This window comes from Aethalodelphis obliquidens, unplaced genomic scaffold (assembly GCF_003676395.1).
Source record: "Aethalodelphis obliquidens isolate GAN/ISIS:26980383/991018 unplaced genomic scaffold, ASM367639v1 scaffold3, whole genome shotgun sequence".
In the NCBI taxonomy this organism is placed as follows: domain Eukaryota; kingdom Metazoa; phylum Chordata; class Mammalia; order Artiodactyla; family Delphinidae; genus Aethalodelphis; species Aethalodelphis obliquidens.
In genome coordinates, this window is record NW_020837947.1 from 26,092,842 (window position 1) to 26,113,049 (window position 20,208).

Consider the following 20,208-nt stretch of genomic DNA (forward strand, 5'->3'; position numbering starts at 1 on the left):
TGTGTGTGTGTGTGTGTGTGTGTGTGTGTGTGTGTGTGTGTGTGTGTACACACCTGTGTATTTTTATAAGTTTTTGTAATCTTTAAATAAATAACAATTTAAGAATTCAGAAGGGTGGGACGACATTATTTTAAGAGTTAGAGACATTGCCAGAATTTATTTCTAAAGAGATATATTTAAAATTTTTTTCTTTTGCCTCTTCAACTGAGAGAAAAGCGTAACTCTAGAAACACTCTGTATTTGGGGCTGTAAGGAAATTGTTATGAAAAAGTTATTTTAGCCACATCATATCATGACAGTGTAGTCGCAGAAAGTTTAGGATCTCAAAGCTGGGAAGAATCATGTTGATATCTAGGACAGGTATGTAATTTTTTACTCATCTCTCCTGACTTCTGTGTCAGTGTTCTTTAAAACTGTGACCATATTAATTACCTGATATGTAAATCTGTTGAGGAATAGCACTAAGACTTTATAACTATCTGATGGATATAGCAGTGTTCCATTGTAATTCTAATTTGTGGTTTTTCCCTTTTCTTAGATCCTGTTTGGATTCCAATTGTTGCTGCTTTACTACTCTTTCTAGTACTTGCCCTGGTAGTTGTATGTTGTCTTGCTAAGAAGGTGAATCCATTTAAGAGAGAAAACATCATGTTACCCAAATCCTTGGTAATATATTTAAATATTTTTTCTTTAATTGTATACAGTTGGCCCTTGAACAACACAGATTTGAACTGTGTGGGTCCACTTATACTTGAATTTTTTTCAATGAATATGCTGGAAATTTTTTGAGATTTGTGAGAATTTGAAAAAACTCTCAGACAAACCACATAGTTGAGAAATACTGAAAAAATTAAGAAAAAGTTAGGTATGTTATGAATATATAAAATAGATGTAGATATAAATATAAGATGCAGAATATGTGTGAATTGACCATTTATGTTATTGGTAAGGCTTCTGGCCAACAGCAGGCTATTAGTAAAGTTTTTGGAGAGTCAAAAGTCATATGTGGATTTTTTGACTCCAGAGGCGCTCAGTGCCCTTAACCCTTGTATTGCTCAAGGGTCAAATGTACACTAAAATGTTAATTTGAAATTTTCGATAATTCTTAAAATTTGTTTTTTAAAGTAGAATGATGTTCAGCATGTCACCTATCACAAATAACTGAGTCTTCCACACATCCAAAGCCACATATTTTTTACTATGCACTATGCTTTTTTATGCATGGGGCAAAGGCACAGTGAGACAGTGCTAAGGAGCTTAAAGTCTAGTGGGAAAAATGATAAGTATTCAGTGGTTGTCCAGTGTGATAGGTTCAAAGACAGACGTTTATGTACATGCCAGTGAGGACTTCTTTTCTTGTACTTTTGCAGGGTAGGGTTAGTCATGGCTTTTCCAGAGACAGTGATGCCTGAACAGTCTTGAGGGACAGATAGGAGTTTACCCAGGTACTAAGGGACAGTGTGTGCTAAGGCCCAGTGTCAGGAAAGCGTGGCTTTTGAAAATCTGTAAATACAGAAACTCTTCATGGTGGTTAGAGGGTAGAAGGAAAGATGACCCAACAGTGAGTCTAAACGAGAAGTGTGACATTTTAATGCCTAACATTTAAAAGTCTTTGTCTGGGGCCTCCCTGGTGGCGCAGTGGTTGAGAGTCTGCCTGCCGATGCAGGGGATACGGGTTCGTGCCCCGATCCGGGAAGATCCCACATGCCGCCGGGAAGATCCCACATGCCGTGGAGCGGCTGGGCCCGTGAGCCATGGCCGCTGAGCCTGCGCGTCCGGAGCCTGTGCTCCACAATGGGAGAGGCCACAACAGTGAGAAGCCCGCGTACCGCAAAAAAAAAAAAAAAAAAAAAAAAAAAAGTCTTTGTCTGATGAAAAGAACATTTAAAAGTATCAGAATGATAACTATTTAAATCAAATATGACAGGCAAAATATCTGTGATATGCAAAGGGCATATTTAAATGTGTTATGGAAACATTATCTTTAAGTAGCGGGGTTAAGAACTATCAACAGTTAGTAGACAATTCACCTATGAATTATAATGTTCTTACTACTAGTAGTTAAGCAGGAACCAACCTTGCAGCGTGCTATTTTACACCCGCTAGAGAAGGAAAAATAAACCTGAATATCCATTAGTACCTTGTAATAAAACTGGTATATGCTGGCAAAAAGTAATTATAGCCCTGAGGGGAGGGTAAGCATACAGTGGGTGTACAGAGTAGTAGCATCCTAAACATGCCACACTCTTAGATTTAGTAATTCCTCTCTTAAGAATTCTTAAAAGATAATTTCATAAATAATAAAGATGTATAGAAATATTCACTTCAGCATGTTCTATAAATGGTGAAAATTGGAACACCTTAATACTTAGTATTAGAGAAATTATTTAACCATCAGTGTAAAATTACTGAGCCCATGAAGATTAGAATTATGAAGACAAATGATGAAATACTACATAAAATAAGTAGCTGTACTCCCATTACAAATGTAACATGCATACGTGTCGAAGGTAGTACACAAAAAGCAACATAGGTTGGTGAGATAGTGACTTTCTAAAAATTCTAAAATATTGTTTTTGATCTTAATATATTTCCATTAAAAAGAAAGAAAAGGCAACTATCAGATTCTATTACACTGTTATCCTAAATATGCCATTCAGTTGTATATTTAGTTAACCATTACCATTAGACCATTTTTCTTTTGAGGATGAGCACTTAAGTTTAATAATTTATTATTTTTAATCACTGATTTCTCTTCCCCTAGCTGTCTGTGGTAAAAAGTGCCTCTTCAGAGACAAAATCTGAATCAAAATATATATCGCCCATCACCTACCAACCAATTGCCGCAGGAAGTGAGCAGCTCTCTCCAGGGACAATTTCAAGCGTGCATACTGAGGACAGTCCAGGAAAAGCAGAGCATGGAGAAGACCTTTCTAGTGAAACAGAAGTGGTGATGACTGAAGAAAATATTTCTGACTTGGCCCCTGGTAGCTCTCTGACCCCAGTAAAGGGAGAAAATTCTACCCATGCAAGCAGTAACCAGTCTGAAACCTGCAACATCACTTTAAATGTGTATCACTCCAGAAATGGTTCTGATAGTGGCCTTGTGGTATCAGAAAACTGCTCTGACTCAGAATTTCCCCCAAGTAATAAAACTGAAATAAAGACAGAAGGACGAGAGTCCATAACGCTGAGAAACACCACCACCTCCTTTGGTTATGACAAACCCCATGTGTTAGTGGATCTGCTTGTAGATGAAGGTGGTAAAGAGTCCTTGATTGGTTATAGGCCTACAGCAGATTCCAGAGAGTTTTCATAAGATCAACCAAGGTCACCAACTTGGAAGGATCTGCTCTTCCTGAACAGTTTTTCTGCTTTGATTTCATGAAAAGATCATGATTTCAGAAATTGTGTCTTCTTGGTATTAATCAAGTGGAGTGTCATGGTTTAGATAAAAGTGTAAAGAGCCTGTTTGACACTGTCACTTTTGGTCGGAAAACTGCAGAGTCTTTAATAAAAAACAAAAACCACTGTCACATGTGAACCTTTCCATCTAGATTTGTGAACAGTAACAGTGAACGGTCTCTAATAACCCTGCTTCCTATAATGGTAGGTGTTATGCCCGGGGTCTCTTGTAACCCCTTCAAGAGATAAAATGGATTTTTTCCTTTCTGTGCCTCAGCGTGGTATTTGTTTTTGGAAGTTTATGTATATAGTCTTTCCTAATACTTTCAGAAAAAACATGAATGCTTTTCAAAATTGTCCTTAAAATTGAATTGAAATCAGTAGTGTTAATAGAGTGTGTAAATAAAAACATGTATATATTTTTTATGGAACATTGCATTTAAGGATTTTTTTATAATAAAGTAACTTCAAAGTTCATTTTGGTATTCATTTATTCAGGGTTAACTAGAATATTTTTTATTCATTTGCTTGTTTCCATCCATTAATGTTACAGAATCATTTTCTAATTATTCATCTCTGATCTTTAAAATAGTCCTAAAAATAGCCTAGTCTTTAAAAATGGTCCTTTTACATCTGTATCTTAATATTTAGCAATCAGTGTGCAGAACACACAAGCTGTGTGTCCCAAGCTGTTTGGGGGGAGAAGCAGAGATTTAGCTGTAGAGGGTGTAGCGTGGGGAGTCTCTAGCATAAAGATGGTGGTCAAAACCACAGGAGTGGGTGAGGAAGAGCTAAGCATGTGGCGTGAAGAGAGAATCCCCAACCAGAGGCAAACCAAGCGTTTATATACCACAGAAAAGTTCTTGGGAATTACTAAGAGGACAGGAATTTTAAGACTCAAAAGTGAATTAACTGACTAAAAAAAAATGTTAAATACAAATTACGTGAGTAAATTAAGCCATGGAAAAAATATTTCTCATTTAAAAGTGCAAATGGAAACGCGTTGCTGGTTTATTACTGGGAAAAAGGTACTAGTATACTCATTTGGGGTATACTCATAAGCAATGTCTTATGAATTGCTTTTTAAACTGGTATAGGAGTACACATAACATCCCATAAAAATCCATATCCTTTACAGAATCTAATCTCTATTGTAGGAAAATTATAAGAAGTAAATTTTTAAGGCAAATGAAAACTGTAGACATTAGAATGGGAAAAAGCAAAAATATGAAAATAATGGATATAGCCAAGGATAAGGTGATAGTTACCACTCTTCATAAGGAAGGTGATAGGTATTACCACCAAATGTAAACAGAGTACCTGTTCTTTTTACCCTAGCTAATTCTGATAATCTTTTTCATTTCTCCCAGTCTTTATAGAAAAAATACTTTAATGCCTTCATTTACATTTCTTTCATAATTAGTAAAGTTGGGCATATTTTATATATTAGGTATTTATACTTCTGTGATGACTAAAGTTGTGCTTTGTCCATTTCTTTCTGGGCTGTGTACATCTTTTTTATTGACTGTATCCTTTGTCTGCCATGAGTTACACATTTATCATTTCTTGCCTTTCACCCAAGTCTTACTACGTAGATGTTTAAAACGTTTATAAAGTCAAATTCATTTTTCCTTTCATTCTTAAGAAAACTCCCTTTCCCAAGAAGATAAAAATTTTCACCCATGTTCTCTTCTACTATTTGGGAGTCATTGTTTCATTCCTACTTTTAATTCTTTTATCCGTCTAGTTTCTTTTTTCTTTTCATATAAGGCATGAGATAGGGATTCAGCTTTATTATCTTGGTTTCTAGGGCTGCCATAATAATTACCACAAACTTGGGTGGCTTAAGACAACAGAGATTATTCCCTCACATTTCGGAGACTGGGCCAAGTTCTGTCTGACAGCTCCCTGGAAAGGTCCTTTCTTGCCTCTTACCAGCTTCTGGGGGTTGCTGGCAACACTTGGTGTTCCTTGACTTGTAGATGCATTGTTCTAATCTCTGCCTCTCTTGTCACATTCTTCCCTATGTGTCTCTGTGTCCAAGTCTCACTTTATAAAAACACTAACCATTGGATTACGGCCCACTCTAATCCAGTAAAACCTCATTTTAATTTGATTAGATCTGCAAATAGGTTATTTCCACATAAGATCACAATCATAATTACGAAGGGTTATGACTTAACATATCTTTTAGGACACACAATTCAACTCATCATCTATTTTCCCCTTATAAATTACTCAGTTGTCCCAACGCTACTTATTAAAACATCCAACTTTTCTGTGCTGATTTCAGATGTCAGATTTGTCATATGCTGATCCTCAGTATTCCCGGGACTGTTCATTGTTTTGTCTTGTATCCATACCACACTGTTTTAATTCTTACAGCTTTGTACTGGGGTTGTTTTACCTTGTGAGCCCCTCCTTAATACTTTGGGTCAGTGTTCACTGCTCATGTTTCTCGCAAATGATTGTTCTTTCAGGTGAGTGGTAGAAATTTTTCCCAAGTTTCCCCCAAAATTTGGAGGTCCTTTTGGGATTTTTATTAACCTGCATTGACTTTGTACAATGTTTAGGAATAACTAGCACTTTCCAAATTTGATGTTCTGCAAGAATGGAGTATTGAATATAGTATTTCTTTATTCAAGTCTTATATCCCTCATTAGAGTTTTATGCTTCCTACAGGTGTATGGCATTTCTTACATTTAGTCCTTGATATTTTGTATTGCTGATGGCAATATAATCTTGCATTATGACTTCTAAATGACGGTATGTAAGAAAACTATTGTTACAGATTGTTTTTAATCCAGCTAACATCTAAACTTTTCTTTTAATGAAGTTTCAGTTGATTGTCTGGTTTTCCCAGTATACAACTGTGTTGTCTATAAATAAGAATCATCTTGCCTTCTTGTTGCCAATAATGTACTTTGTATTTTATTCCCTTGTCTTCAAACTTTGATAAATTGGAATAGTCTGTTTCTCTAGAGCAACATACCTACTAAATTTGTCAAAAGCTGGTGACTGTGGGTAAATCACTTAGCCTCATGGGAGTTGGATTAAATTCTCTCTACCTTTGGCTCTAAGAATCAGTGTTTCCATTTACATTAACTAATCAGGGGATCCTCTTCCTGACACAGTTCTGATTCTTAAACTAATTTTTCCCCTAAATTACTACTGCTTTCCAAAAACTCGTGCCATTGCATCATCATTTCATGCCAAGTTAAATTGTCTAAGATTTTAGGATACTGAATTTTATGCCTAAGAAGAGTATAAATGGATGACTTACATCATAAATCCCAGCTTCGTTTGTTCGGTGACTAGTTAGCTTCGTTTATGAGGTGCAGGACTTACTCTACATTCTCCCCTTCTATGCTTCTACATTCTCCCCTTCTATGCCTCTACATTCTCCCCTTCTATGCCTCTACATTCTGGAGCTTGGACTCTTTTGGTCACTAGAGTTACCAGCTGGGAATAAATGAACAAACAAAAACAGATGTATAATTATTGAACTGTTTTCAAAAATACCCACCTCGTCTCATCTTTACAACACCCCGTGAGGAGGAATTGCTGTCCGCATTTAAGGTGAGGAATCCATCAGATTAAGAGACTTACCCAGTAAGTGGCGGAATGGGGATTCTGCTTCCAGTGCTTCCTCCAGTAGATCTCAGCTGCCGGCTGGTGGTTATGGCATAAATGTGTGGAATTATAGTCAGAGGCTAAGAAAAGCTAGACAATTTGCAAAACTAACAAACAAGAAAACAGCTTTTTTTTTAATGGATTTGTACCTGCTATTATTTTTTTTGTTTAGATACCATTTGTATGCAAATGGGCATAAATCTTTTTTTAAATTCATTAATTAATTTATTTAATTTTTGGCAGCGTTGGGTCTTCGTTGCTGTGCGCAGGCTTTCTCTAGTTGCGGCGAGCAGGGGCCACTCTTTGTTGCTGTGCGCGGGCTTCTCATTGCGGTGGCTTCTCTTGTTGCTGAGCAACGGCTCTAGGTGTGCGGGCTTCAGTAGTTGTGGCACGCAGGCTCAGTAGTTGTGGCCCACAGGTTTAGCTGCTCGACCAGGGATTGAACCCATGTCCCCTGCATTGGCAGGAGGATTCTTAACCACTGCACCACCAGGGAAGTCCAAAATCATCTCTTCGGTTTTTTAAGAGTACCAATCTTCACGTTCCATAACAGGGTGCTAAACTCAGTGAACTGATTTTACCTCAACAGTTCCACCTGTGTTATGCCATCTATAGAACTGTTCTTTTCCATCATTTCCAGTGTTGTCGTGCAGGGCTGCATGGAACCAGATATGACTCTCTCCAGATCTGTAGGGATCCTCTGTTCCACATAGCAGGATTCCCACTTGACTCCTGCTGAATGTTTGGGAAACATTACTACAGCTGTCCCCACACACCCAGCCTGCAGGTAGGACTCATGTTTATCAAGTCTCTGTTATAAGCAGATGTTTGGCAAATTTCTCTTACTGATCCCCTAGAGACCTGGTGAGGCGAGTATTACACATTTTTTTCCAAGTGAGGAAACTGGGGCACAGGAAAGCTAAAGTTGTTAGGTAAACTAGAAATCACAGAGATATGCCTTGGGAATATAATAGGAACTCAGAATGTAAATGAAACTTTGAGGACAGCAGGGCTGAGGCCTTGTGCAGCTAGGGCATGGGGACAGGTGCAGCTCAGAGGCTAAGTCAGCCAAGCACTGGGATATGGGAGACAGGAGCCCAGCGTGACCTTGAGCAGGTCCCTCTGCGGGAGTCTGTCGGGCTGAGGGAAGGACACATCCCTTCCCCCAGGGATTGGGGGAAGGCAGACGGCCTCTGCAGTTATGAAGGTGGAGTCCCTATTTTGGGGCATATGGGATGTTTAAAAGAGTCCAGAGACCCCAGTAATCAAAACTTAGTCAGTGTTCCGGGTTTGTCTGGGCACTTGGGGGAGGGGGATAAAAATGGCATCCTATAGGACTTTGAGCACCAGGATGGGGACCCCGCTGCAAACGAATGAATCTTAGAGAAATGTATTTTGAGACTCAAACTCGAGTTTCACCTATCTCCGAAGTCCAGGCTTTATCCACTGTGGTCTGATGTCTCTAGCTTCCTATGTAAACAAAGGGACACTAAACCTTCCACTTGTCTTTGAGTATACGTTATTCTTTAACTTTGACAACAGGCATCTACCTCCAGGTACAGCCTTCAGTGAAGCTGTAAATACACTGGAATAAGTTACGATGGTTACTCATGATGCTATAGTAAAATGGTACATAAAGGCATTATTTTAAAACGGGAAAGGTACTTTCCTTACTCTCAGGTTTATGAGGATTAAAAAAAATTTTTTAGAAGCTCAGTGTCCATCTTGTTGTATTGCCTGGATGTTTTACCTTTGCTCATGAATAATAAATGAACACTAATCTGTTTCTCTGCCCTTCAACTCCCAGAAAGCAAAACAATAGGAAAGGGGATTTCCAAATTGCAAATGGTTGCCAAAGTCAGCGTATTTTTCTTCCCTGGGAATCATGAAAACACAACAATGAGAACTGAAGTGAAAAAGCTTCTCCACTTGGAAGGTTTGTTTTTAATTCTCTCTGTAAAAACCCTTGGGTCAGAAAAAGTAATCTAAATTGCAGAATTGTTAAAGAAATAGAGAAAAAAAATTACATTTCAGAGCCAAAGGGAGAGCCTGTGGGATACATTCCAGAGTAAATTCCTAGTGTAAGTACTTGTACTGATATAAAATAAAATAAAGAATAATAAATAAATAAATAAATATTTATATAATATATATATTATATATAATATATATTATATATATAATATATATATATAATAAAATACAGAATAAAACCAATGAAATAAACATCTGACAAAAGGAGTTTTTCGTAAAAAAAAGAAAAAGAGATTAAATAGAAGAAAGATAGAAGAAAGGAATTTTAAAAGGTAAAAGGAGATATGAATGAAACATTAAATTTTTAAAAAGCAGAATATATAACTAATCATAAAATCTGGTTCCTTGAAAAAAATTTAAAGATAAATAACTAGCTAACCTAACTAAAAATAAGAAAACAAGGGAGAAAATATCACTACTTAACGTAGGAAATTATAATAGGGAAACTACAGAAACGGAAATTGCATACATCATAAGGGAATAATTTGCTCAACTCTCTGCAAATACATTTAAAAGCATAAATGAAGTGCACACTCTTCTAAAGAAAATATAATTTGTAGACTTTTCTGAAGAGAATAAGGACCACGTAGCCCTTCATTACCGAGAAGGGATGAAGAAGATGATGTTGGCCCCCTGTGGATGGGCTCTGCTGGCTTGTTCACCACTGGATGCCTAACCTGGGGCCTGGCACACAGCACATGCTCAGTAAAGATTTGTTTGAGTGAATAAAGAAAGGAATGAATGGTCAAATCTTTCTTTATGGAATCAACATTACAAGTGAAAACAACACATGATTTTATAATAAACCTCATACCCTGAGGGCAGGGAGATCTGACTGCACCCCTCACTGTGTCCCTGCACGCTACAGAGCCTAGTCAGGTTCTCCTAGCCTCTCTGTGTCTCAGTTTCTTCATCTGTAACATCAGGATAATAATACAGACCTCCTGGGCTTGTTGTGATGATTAAGTAAGATAATGTACGAAAATGGGACTTCCCTGGTGGTCCAGTGGGCTAGACTCCTTGCTCCCAATGCAAGGGGGCCGGGTTCAATCCCTGGTCGGGGAACTAGATCCTGCATGCATGCCGCAACTAAGAAGCCCACATGCTGCGACTAAGGATCCCGCATGCCACAACTAAGACCTGGCACAGTCAAAATAAATAAATAAATTCATTCATTAACTTTAAAAACAGATAATGTACGAAAAGAATCCACCAATTTTATAAAGATGACATCTTGTAGATAAGCTTAAAATTTTTTTCTTTTGTTATGAAAATTTTCAAATATATACAAAAGTACAGAGTGTAATGAACCCCCGTGCACCCAATACCCAGTTTCAATAATTATCAGCTCATGGCTGGTCATCCCCTTCCCCAACACTTGGATTATTTTGACATCCCCGACATTATGTCATGTCATCTATAATACTTCAATATCTATTTCTAAAACAATAATAATAACCAAAATCCCATATCACACTTAAAAATAAATTAATAATGATTCCTTAATTAGATGAATTGTTGGTCGGCTGGAAGCCACAGGAGAAAAGAAGAGAATCGAGTCGGTCCAAGGCAGGGCTTTAGGTAAGTTCTCTCCAGATCCAACATGATAGAGGCATCCACTGTCACTGTCAAGGCTGTCTCTTTGTGCTGAGGGTCTGATGGCTGGGGGTTGGGTGTGGGGGCAAGATAGAGGGGAGGGGAGGGAATAAGTTTGAAGCCAGCATTTCATGCCTGAAGAAGAGTAAAGCAAGGGTCTCCCATTATCTGTAATTTTCTTACTTCCCAAAACAAATCTCATTTCATTTGAAACAATTCTGTACAAATTCTTCTGCTTCCAAATTGGTGAGATTTTAGAATTGAATTGTATCTTTTCATTACCTTGAGTCACAGTTGGTAGTGTGGCTTTTATGCAGACTCTGATATCACACAGTGAGCTCATTTAAGGATGACAAGACTAGTTTAGTTTCTGAAATTTTTTTTAAAGATTTTTTGATGTGGACCATTGTTTAAACTATTTATTGAATTTTGTTACAGTATTGCTTCTGTTTTATGTTTTGTTTTTTTGGCCCCGAGACATGTGGGATCCTAGCTCGCTGAGCAGGGGTTGAAGCCTCACCCCGTGCATTGGAAGGTGAAGTCCTAACCACTGAATCACCAGGGAAGTCCCTGGTTTCTGAAATTTAACATAGCACAGAAGCTCACACATCTCTGAGAGAATTCAGTTCTTAGAATATTTGAGGCTCTGCTCTCTTTCCCCTATTTCCCCTTATTTGTTCTACAATATCAGGAACCCAGTGGAAACCCCAATTTCCTTCTCTGCTGCTACTTATTAAACCTTAAATTAAGATATTTTCTTTTTTTCTTAACTGGAATTTGAAGCAATTTGGTTGCTCCAAAACATAAGCTATTGGCATTAAAGATATTGAACATCGATAGTTCAAACCCAGATTTCTATTCCCCATTTAAAACCAAGGTGAATGAAAAGTCTAGAGTTCAGTGGCTAACATGAGCAAGGAGATGAAGGACGATGCTGAGGAGGCTAGGAGACAAGGAGTCCCCCGAAGGGGCAAAGGGCACCTAAGATAGGCTGCTTGTTTCTTCTTTGAAAGCCTAAGCCAGCTTAGAAGCAATGGAAACTTCACCTGGAGGAGATAAGGAGTTTGGATTCAGAAGTCTGACCCAGCACAACGGCACTGGGAAACACCCTCCATCCTGCTGGGGAAGTATGTCTACTTCCCCCTTTAGAAGTCTGGTTTGGGTAGGTAGGGCAATGTCTATTTTATTTGCGGCTGCATCCTTGCTGCTGAGAACAATGCCTAGCACGTGGTAGGGCGGCAAATATATGTTCTTGACTTAATTAATTAATTAATTAATACTTAAATAATTATCGATTAATTAGTACTGCTCAGCAGCCTTCACTATTCCTTACTAAAGAGGCTATTCTACCAAGAACTTGAAAGTTTGACTACCCAAGAGGAAAAAGAAACCAACATATATTTCTTCTTTTGACCCAAAAAGCCCCTTTAAAACAATCTTTATGACTTTCTTGTGCTTTAATGTGCTAAAATCATGTGGTAAAAAAAATTCTTTTGGTAATAGAACTGATGTAGTGAATCATGGGCAAAGAACAGATGACCTAGTTTGATTAGATAAGAAGATAGGACAAAGATTTAATGTAGTTCAAAATGAACATTGCCCCCGCATTCATCCTTTTAAGGGATTACTTGGTTTGACGGGCTCAAAATCTTTATCAGCTAGGTTGCTGGAAACCGAGGGCAGGAATGGAAAAGGAAGAAGCATGAGCTGAGTGGGGCCCATTGACCGGGGCGGCTGTGGAGTGTGGGAGGGAGCCCTGCAGAGAGGCTGAGGGGGCAGAGGGTATGAGGTCTACACCAGGGAGGTTATTCGAGGAGCTTCCATGAAAGCAAGAAAAGGAAGAATCAACCAGAGACCCCACCTGCTTGAACCGCTGCCAGGGGCCCTGATCATTGCAACTGCCAAGCCCTTTACTCAGAATCACCCTGGCAGCCCCTCTGCCCTCTCTGCCAGAATCCCCGAAGGCCTCCTTCACTCACCTGCGCATCTTGCATAATTCCTCACCCTACCTGCCCTCCGGGCCACCCATCCTCAGTGTTTTGCCTTTTCTCAGATAGCAAAGCTCCCAAAAAAACAAGCGTCCACATCAAAGTGACTTAACAGCAAATGTTTTCTGAAATGATTCTTCATACTTATTACCCCCAAATTATAATACAATATAATTTATGAACGAAATGAAATTGTATTTGCTTCAAGAACCATGGTTACAACCAAAAAGGGGATGTTGAGTGGGACGATTCGAGTTTCCTCTCCTGTCCAGAGCTGTCCTCCCCTTGAGGGGAACGCCGGTCGCCTGACCAGTCTCACTCGCAACCATGACACCTAAATGTTGTTTTCTAGGCTTCCTCATCGGTGTCCTCCTGCCTGGTGTGGTAGGTAAGTCCTTCATTTCTTTTTAATTGCTCACAGCTTTGTCATCTGAGTCTGCTCAAGGGGACTGTCAGACATGGCCGTGGTGCATTTCTGGGCTTTGTAAAAATTTCAGCTTTCTCCTGTCACTAACTGGTCCGGACAGACATGGGGTCCGTTTCCCTCTGCAGCCTGAATAACTGCATGCGGACTTCACGAGTAGCTACTAAAGAGGAGGCGCTCTTGTGGGTGCAAAAACTTCGCACAGGACAAACGTACACCACTCTCTGTCTCCTTAGCCTTTCTTTCGCCTTCAAGGACAAGATAGCATACTGGTTACCAGCATAGCTCCTAAGCCAGACTGCCTGAATCTGGACTTCAACTCTGCCATTTTATTATCTAGAAAAACTGGGGCAACTAGCTTAAAGCCCCTCTGCCTCAATTACTTCATCTGTAAGGTGGGGATTGTAGGTCACTGTGAGGATTAAATGAGCTAATACATGACAAGTGCTTAGAGCAGTGCCTAGCACAGAATAGACCATAAATAAACAACATGTGAGAATTTGCTATGGGTATTCACGGAGAACTCTTCAAGAGCAGAGGGCATCTTATCATCCCAACATACCTCTGAGCAAGGTCATTAGGACCCCCAGTTAACAGATGCGTACCTCTCAGTATAAGTGTCTCAAGTAACTTTCACAAGACTGTACAGTTGCCCAGTGACTGATAACATAACAACAATTCAATCCTCCATTTCCCAGAAATATGTGGATCTGAGTAGACTATGACTTTGGTCTTTGGTCAGACCAAGAACTCAATTAGCAGAATACGGCAGGAATTCAAGTGGTACCCAAATGACCTCGGCTCTGCATCTTACCAGACCTGTAACCATATGGACAAGATACACAACTTCTTTAGACCTCAGTTTCCCCACGTGTAAAATGTACTAATAAAAATACCTACCTTATTGGGTGGTTGTGGGAATGAAAGAAGGTGTAAAGCTTTGAGCACAGGGCCTGATATACATTTAAGGTTCAAATACGTTCAGTGATTAATGAAGGCCGGCCAGGGGGAGGAGGCGGAGGGAAAGAAGAAGGAATATCTTCAGCCTCTCGTTGCTCTGCTTCCTCCATTAGCTCCTCTCTCCTGAGGCTTTTCTGTGGGTTTGCTGTGACGGGTGAGAGGCAGGCTCCAGGACCAGACAGCCTGGTTACAAAATCAACCTCACCGTCTGCAGCTGCACCAGCTCTTTTACTTCTCCAAGACTTGGATTTTGGTCTGTAAGAGGAAGACCGCAATAATATCTTTTGCACAGATGAGCTGGGCAGACTCAGTGAAGACAGGTAAAATCCCCTCTGTGTCTGCTACAGAGGGATTGCTATTTTCTTTGATGGAGGTTAGCAGTGGTGTTACAAAAATGAGAGAAGAAATCTGAAGACAGACAAGGTAAAGGACACTGGACTATCTATGTTCAGGACAGCAAATCGACTCTAGGAAGGATCTTCCGGAAAATGTGCGTGCTTGTCACCTCCTGAAAATTTCTGCTAAGTACAATTTTATGTGCTAAATACGATTGATCGGGTAGTGATCTGGGTGAACAAAACCAATGGTGGCATTTGACTCTTTCCAAGTACACATCACCACTTGATGCACTGAAGGAGGTCCAAAAATAAAAATAAAAACAAACAAAAACCAAATAACAGTAATGACACTATTTGGTTGGTAAAAATAACTACCTAAGGAAACAGCCCCATTCATTAGAAAATAACACATCTTGAATGTTCAGCGCTGAGACCATGGGCTTAGGAGAATTTGCTTCCGTCTTACTGATATTTGAGCAAAGACCTAAAGGAGATGAAGAAATGAGGCATGTGGAACACCCGGGAAGAGTATTCTAGGAGAAGGGAAGGGCCAAGGCAGAGACCTCGGATGGGGCCATTCCCAGCATGGTGGACCAGGAGAAAGGAGGTCACTCTGGAGAAGCCAGGGAGCAAGTGGTAGAAGATGAGAAAAAGACAGGGAATGTGCTTCCTCATTTCTCCTGCTCACCACCTATCCCTTAGCAGAAAGTTTGGGCCTATTGGAGAGGCAAAGCTTTACCTCTGTCCATTTTAGGTTTTCAGCTGGGACTCTTTTTTTTTTTTTTTTTTAACTTACACAGTGTTACATGTCAGATTTATTCAATAAAAAAGTCGGCTTAACAAAAAGGCAGATTAATAAAACAGTTTATTAATGAGTGCAGCGCCCAACACCAGGGGGATCCTGTATGAAGAGAAACTCAAAATGGCGGCTTAGAATTCCAGCTTCTGTAGCATCTTCAACAAAGCACGATACACCTGTAGGAACATGATAGGACAGAGGAAAGCAGTTTTAGTCTTCCAAGGGAGGAAACTGCGGGAAAGTAAATATGTGGGAGAAAACTAATGGAGTAAGTTTCATTTGCAGATTCTTCTGGTGCCTTCTTTGGGCTGATAAGACTCTGTCTCCAGCAAAGTAAAAGGAGACTTTATTGGGCTGGCCAAAAAGTTCGTTTGGGTCTTTCTGCAAGAGCTTGCCAGAAACCCGAACGAAATTTTTGGCCAGCCTTATATATCCTGCCTTTAGGCGGAAAAAGGGGGAGGTCAAGAGAGCTTTTCCTGCATTTGCTGCTTCTTAATTGCCTTCAGCTCAAAATAATTTTTATGTCAAAGAGGCATATTTGGGGATAATATATTCTGGTTTCCTTCAGACCCTAGAATAAATTTTGTCAAAGGTCTGTTGCCTCCAGTGGACTGAATGTAGGTGAGATTGAGTTCTCATGTTGCATGAATTGACCAAGAAAGCACAAACTATGCCAGTGCGAAATTATCCCCCTTCCTGCCATGACTCCTGTTGAGACTCTTCTCGGGAATGCTGGGTTCCATGGCAAGCCCTTGGGCAGTTTCCCTCCACAGCCCGGACCATTCCACCTGAGCAGTTATGCTTGGGCACTTGGAACCAGGATGCAGGCAGGTAAGAGCATCCACTCAGGAGTGGAACCAGCCTACATGCAATAAAGCCAGGTCAGCTGAGAGAGGTGAGGGACAATGAAGTAGGAAGAGATGAAGCAAGAACCAGAGAAAGGGGCTTCCCTGGTGGCACAGTGGTTGAGAGTCCGCCTGCCGATGCAGGGGACACGGGTTCGTGCACCGGTCCGGGAAGTTCCCACATGCCGTGAGCCATGGCTGCTGAGCCTGTGCGTCCGGAGCCTGTGCTCCGCAATGGGAGAGGCCACAACAGTGAGAGGCCCGTGTACCGCAAAAAAAAAAAAAACCAGAGAAAGGAGGAATGAGTTCCAGGCTGAGGTCCTGGAGGCAGAATAGAATCCAGGCAAAAGCTTGCCTCAGAGGAGCAGAAACGCAGGGTCTCCTAGGAAGGTGGGCAAAGTGGCCCTGGTGAGGCCTTTCATCTCAGTCATTACATTCCATCACCACCAGGGGTGGAATCAAGGACAATGCTATCTTTTCACTGCTGTTACTTCCTCTCCAGCTTAGGAGTGGGGTGGGAGTTTACCACGTATGTTTTTATAGTCTGGATCACCACTGTCCTGACACTTTAGCATGCATCAAAATCATCACATCAAAGATCAGAAATTTTGATTTCTGGGCTCCACTTCCACCATCTGCACCTGTAGCAACTATTTCAAGGAATCCTGATGCAGGTATTATTACATTGAAACTTATGGCTAATAACGATGGTGCTCATATCAATGTTCAGTGTTGCTCTGTTTCTTATTGTTTTAGAAACTCAGCCAGCCCACGAGTCTCTGAAACCTCAACGAGTACATTTTCAGTCCCAAAATTTTCACAACATTTTGCACTGGCAGCCTGGGCGGGCTTGTCCTGGCAACAGCAGTATCTATTTTGTGCAGTATAAAACGTAAGTAGTCTGAGCTTCCTCCAGCTAGTAGAGATGGCCACTAAGATTCCATGTTCTAGAAGGCGATGGAGTGTTAGGATCTGAACTTTTGTCAGTTTCAGAAGGATTGAGAAGAAGCAGGGGTGGAGGCAGGAGTGTGTCTTCCCTGAAGGTGACACAAAATGCATGATGACGTGTAGTCTGTGACGGGAGATACTTCATCCCTCAGAGACCCAGCACTGAGGCTTCACAGGGTCAGCCTTTGGTTTCACAACAGAGACTCTCAATAAACATTTGTCCAACTGAATGTTAGAAGCGACTTGTTCAGCACCTAATAGGTCCTCAATTAAATTGACGCTATTGATAGTTGAAAAAGAAGTTGTGGGACACATGGATGTGAGTGTGTAAACTACATTTTCAATTTAAAGTTCATTTCTTTAGAGTGGGTTTACTATTTAGAAAATTCCTTTCAAAAATGAACGCCTCCTGTAAGCATGAATGCAAATTGGAACACGCTGAGGCATGTTCCTCCTGTGTGATCTTCAGACTAATTCTAGTGGATCGTTGCCAAAACTCAGATATAACCCACTCCTTTCCTGAATTGAAGCCTGGAAACAGAAGCTCCTGATTTGCAAATGGTAGGTTTTCCCCTTCACACATCTCTGCTCAGGGGGCTGGGGTGGGAGTATGCAGAGAGGAGTTGAAGCGCTTCCTTCTCTTACGTAGATTGAGATTCCAGCTGAACATGAGACAGGAGATATTATAGTTTAGCTTTTATGATTTTCTATTCAGAAATTCAGAAGATTAGATGTAGCTATGGACCAAAGTAACAATTTTTGTGCCATAAATTCCTTCATGTCTCTCCAGCATGGGGTAGATCTAAAGTCAGATTTTTCCATTTATCAAGCTCTCACTAACTTCAGAAGGACTATTTCCAGAAGTTTCTCAGTCTTTAACTGCTGCTTTTCTCAACATATTTTGTGTAGCAACTGTAAACTTCACAAATCTTTACAATAAAGATTTCTCCACTCCCAAAACAGATGTGTGCATCGTTGGAAATGCTTCCCTGTAGGAAGTGGGGATTGGTGATCTTTTTATCTCTCCCCTGTAGGCAGTATAAACATATCCAAAGTGGGTCTATTTACGGTTCAACATAAACAGTGGATTAGATGTTGTTTTTCCATGAAATTAATGAAGATTAAACTTTAGGGCCCCATGGAAACATTTCATAGTTGTAATACGTTTTCTTAAATAGAGCTCTTAAAGTTGTATACATTTCAGAATACCTGGATCCATTCCTACCTATGTGATATTTTCAATAGCACAATGCAGATTTATATTTTCAAAATCTTTCGTTTTGGGTCTATCCAGTTCTCATGGGTCTACTGACAGTTTTGTCCCATGTAGGACAGGACAAAAAATGAAGTATTACACTAAAAAAGAAACCAGTCATTACAGCTAAATTCAGCTAGTAAAGGCAATGTCTAATAAGAGTTAGAAAACATTAAATTGTGCTTAATATATGTTGTTGGTTATGTTCTTATGGTGTCTTCTGATATAATGAAACTGCTGTCAGCATATAGTTTACAGAGTACAGACATCAGCAATGCTCTTCATTATATGGCTAAAAAGTATATTTCAAGTCCTTCAACAAATATTTTGGAAGCTTTCTCCCCAGCCTCTAATTCCTGCTCTGTTCCCACCATCATCTTATTGCATTTTCTTTGATTTGTGACTGGTAAGGAAGGGAAGCATTAATCCTCCCTTTTGCTGTTACACCATCCCACAGTCTTAGGCTGAATCAACGTATCTGGCGCTTTGCCTCATTACCTTTTCTACCTGGGTTCTCCCCATTCTCTGCCAGCCTCTAATTACAAAACTCCTTAAAGAGCCCTTCCTACAACCCTCGTTCAGTTGTCAAAAAAGAGATTGACGTTATGTGTTGGGTGTCACCTGAGATGAAAAGTGGTAGCAACTTCTCAGAATCAGCCACGTTACTCAACAGCAAGCTGATAAGAAGTGAGGAAAACCACAAAGTGTTGAAACCTCAGGAGGCTGAAGGACATGGAGAGCTCGTAGTCAAGAATGGAAGTTGGTTCAGACCCCAGAAGGAAAACTTCACTAAGTACTAAAAATCCAAAAACCCTCATGCTAGTGTTACAGAAGGTATCAAGCTTGAGTTTATATTTCAACGAGATAGCACTTTGATAGCACTTCAATTAATTTAAAACTTTTAAAGATACTTAAGAACAGCTGTCAGCTTTCACAGTGGTGCTGATATTGGAGGACAAATTTCAGCCAGTCTGAAAACTGAATAGACTGAAAAAACTGAAGACTCCTTCAATGGAATAAAGGAATGCAGATTTTTGTCTTTTCCCTTCTGTAGGTATGGACAGAGACAATGGAAAGATAAAGAGGACTGCTGGGGTATTCAAGAGTTCTTCTGTGACCTTACCAATGAAACGTCAGACATATGGGAACCTTACTACGGGAGAGTGAGGACAACCCTGGCTGGGGTCCACTCAGGCTGGACCATGACACAGCGGTTCTTTCCCTGGTGGGAAAGTGAGTTCCATGGAGTTTCTTTGCATTTGCTTTTCCTGCCCTTGAACAGCCCTCATGGAGCATGGTTAGCTAGCTACCAGGCCCTGTGCTTTGGTGAGGTCCACACCATCGTCTCACTTGATGTAATTCTCAGAACAGCTCTAGCAGATGGCTTTTACTATTCTCATTTACAGCCCAGGAAGTCAGGGCACAGACACTTTAGTAGTAGCCCAGGTCTCAGAATTCAGATTTGGCTGCCTCTGATTCAGAGCTGACATTCTATCCCACTGCCAGGATGTTGCCTGCTAGAAAAAAGAAGTATTTTTAGATAGCAGAAAAGGAGCCATATGGGGTTATTCCTAAGCACGACGGTGAGGTTCTTGAAAATACACATTAGAAAAACTTTCTATTGAGGAAATTAAGACTTTTAGTCACCTGTCCAAAAGAGGAGACAAAAAGTGCTCTCTTGTATCCATTTCTCAATGATGTATATTCTTCTAATTTAGTCATAATGTCAGAATAATATACTATAATCTATGATGTAAATTATAAATGGAGCCATTGCCAGCAGACCTTATATAAGGGGCTTCCCTGGTGGCGCAGTGGTTGAGTCCGCCTGCCGATGCAGGGGACACGGGTTCGTGCCCCGGTCCGGGGGGATCCCACATGCCGCGGAGCGGCTGGGCCCATGAGCCATGGCCGCTGAGCCTGCGCACCCGGAGCCTGTGCTCTGCAACGGGAGAGGCCACAACAGTGAGAGGCCCGCGTACC

General features: G+C 40.4%; 2 protein-coding genes across 2 annotated transcripts in view; both read left to right on the plus strand.

Moving 5' to 3' along the window:
• Nucleotides 1-3,882, plus strand: part of IFNGR1 (interferon gamma receptor 1) — a 20,221-nt gene extending 16,339 nt beyond the window's left edge. The window contains exons 6-7 of the mRNA XM_027085390.1: nucleotides 539-666; nucleotides 2,765-3,882. Coding sequence (XP_026941191.1) covers nucleotides 539-666; nucleotides 2,765-3,319 — 683 coding nt within the window. The 3' untranslated portion in view covers nucleotides 3,320-3,882. The remainder of the gene's footprint in view (nucleotides 1-538; nucleotides 667-2,764) is intronic.
• Nucleotides 3,883-12,983: 9,101 nt separating this feature from the next.
• Nucleotides 12,984-20,208, plus strand: part of IL22RA2 (interleukin 22 receptor subunit alpha 2) — a 13,428-nt gene continuing 6,203 nt past the window's right edge. Inside the window, exons 1-3 of the mRNA XM_027079427.1 lie at nucleotides 12,984-13,044; nucleotides 16,779-16,914; nucleotides 19,280-19,458. Of these exons, the coding sequence (XP_026935228.1) occupies nucleotides 12,984-13,044; nucleotides 16,779-16,914; nucleotides 19,280-19,458 (376 nt within the window). The remainder of the gene's footprint in view (nucleotides 13,045-16,778; nucleotides 16,915-19,279; nucleotides 19,459-20,208) is intronic.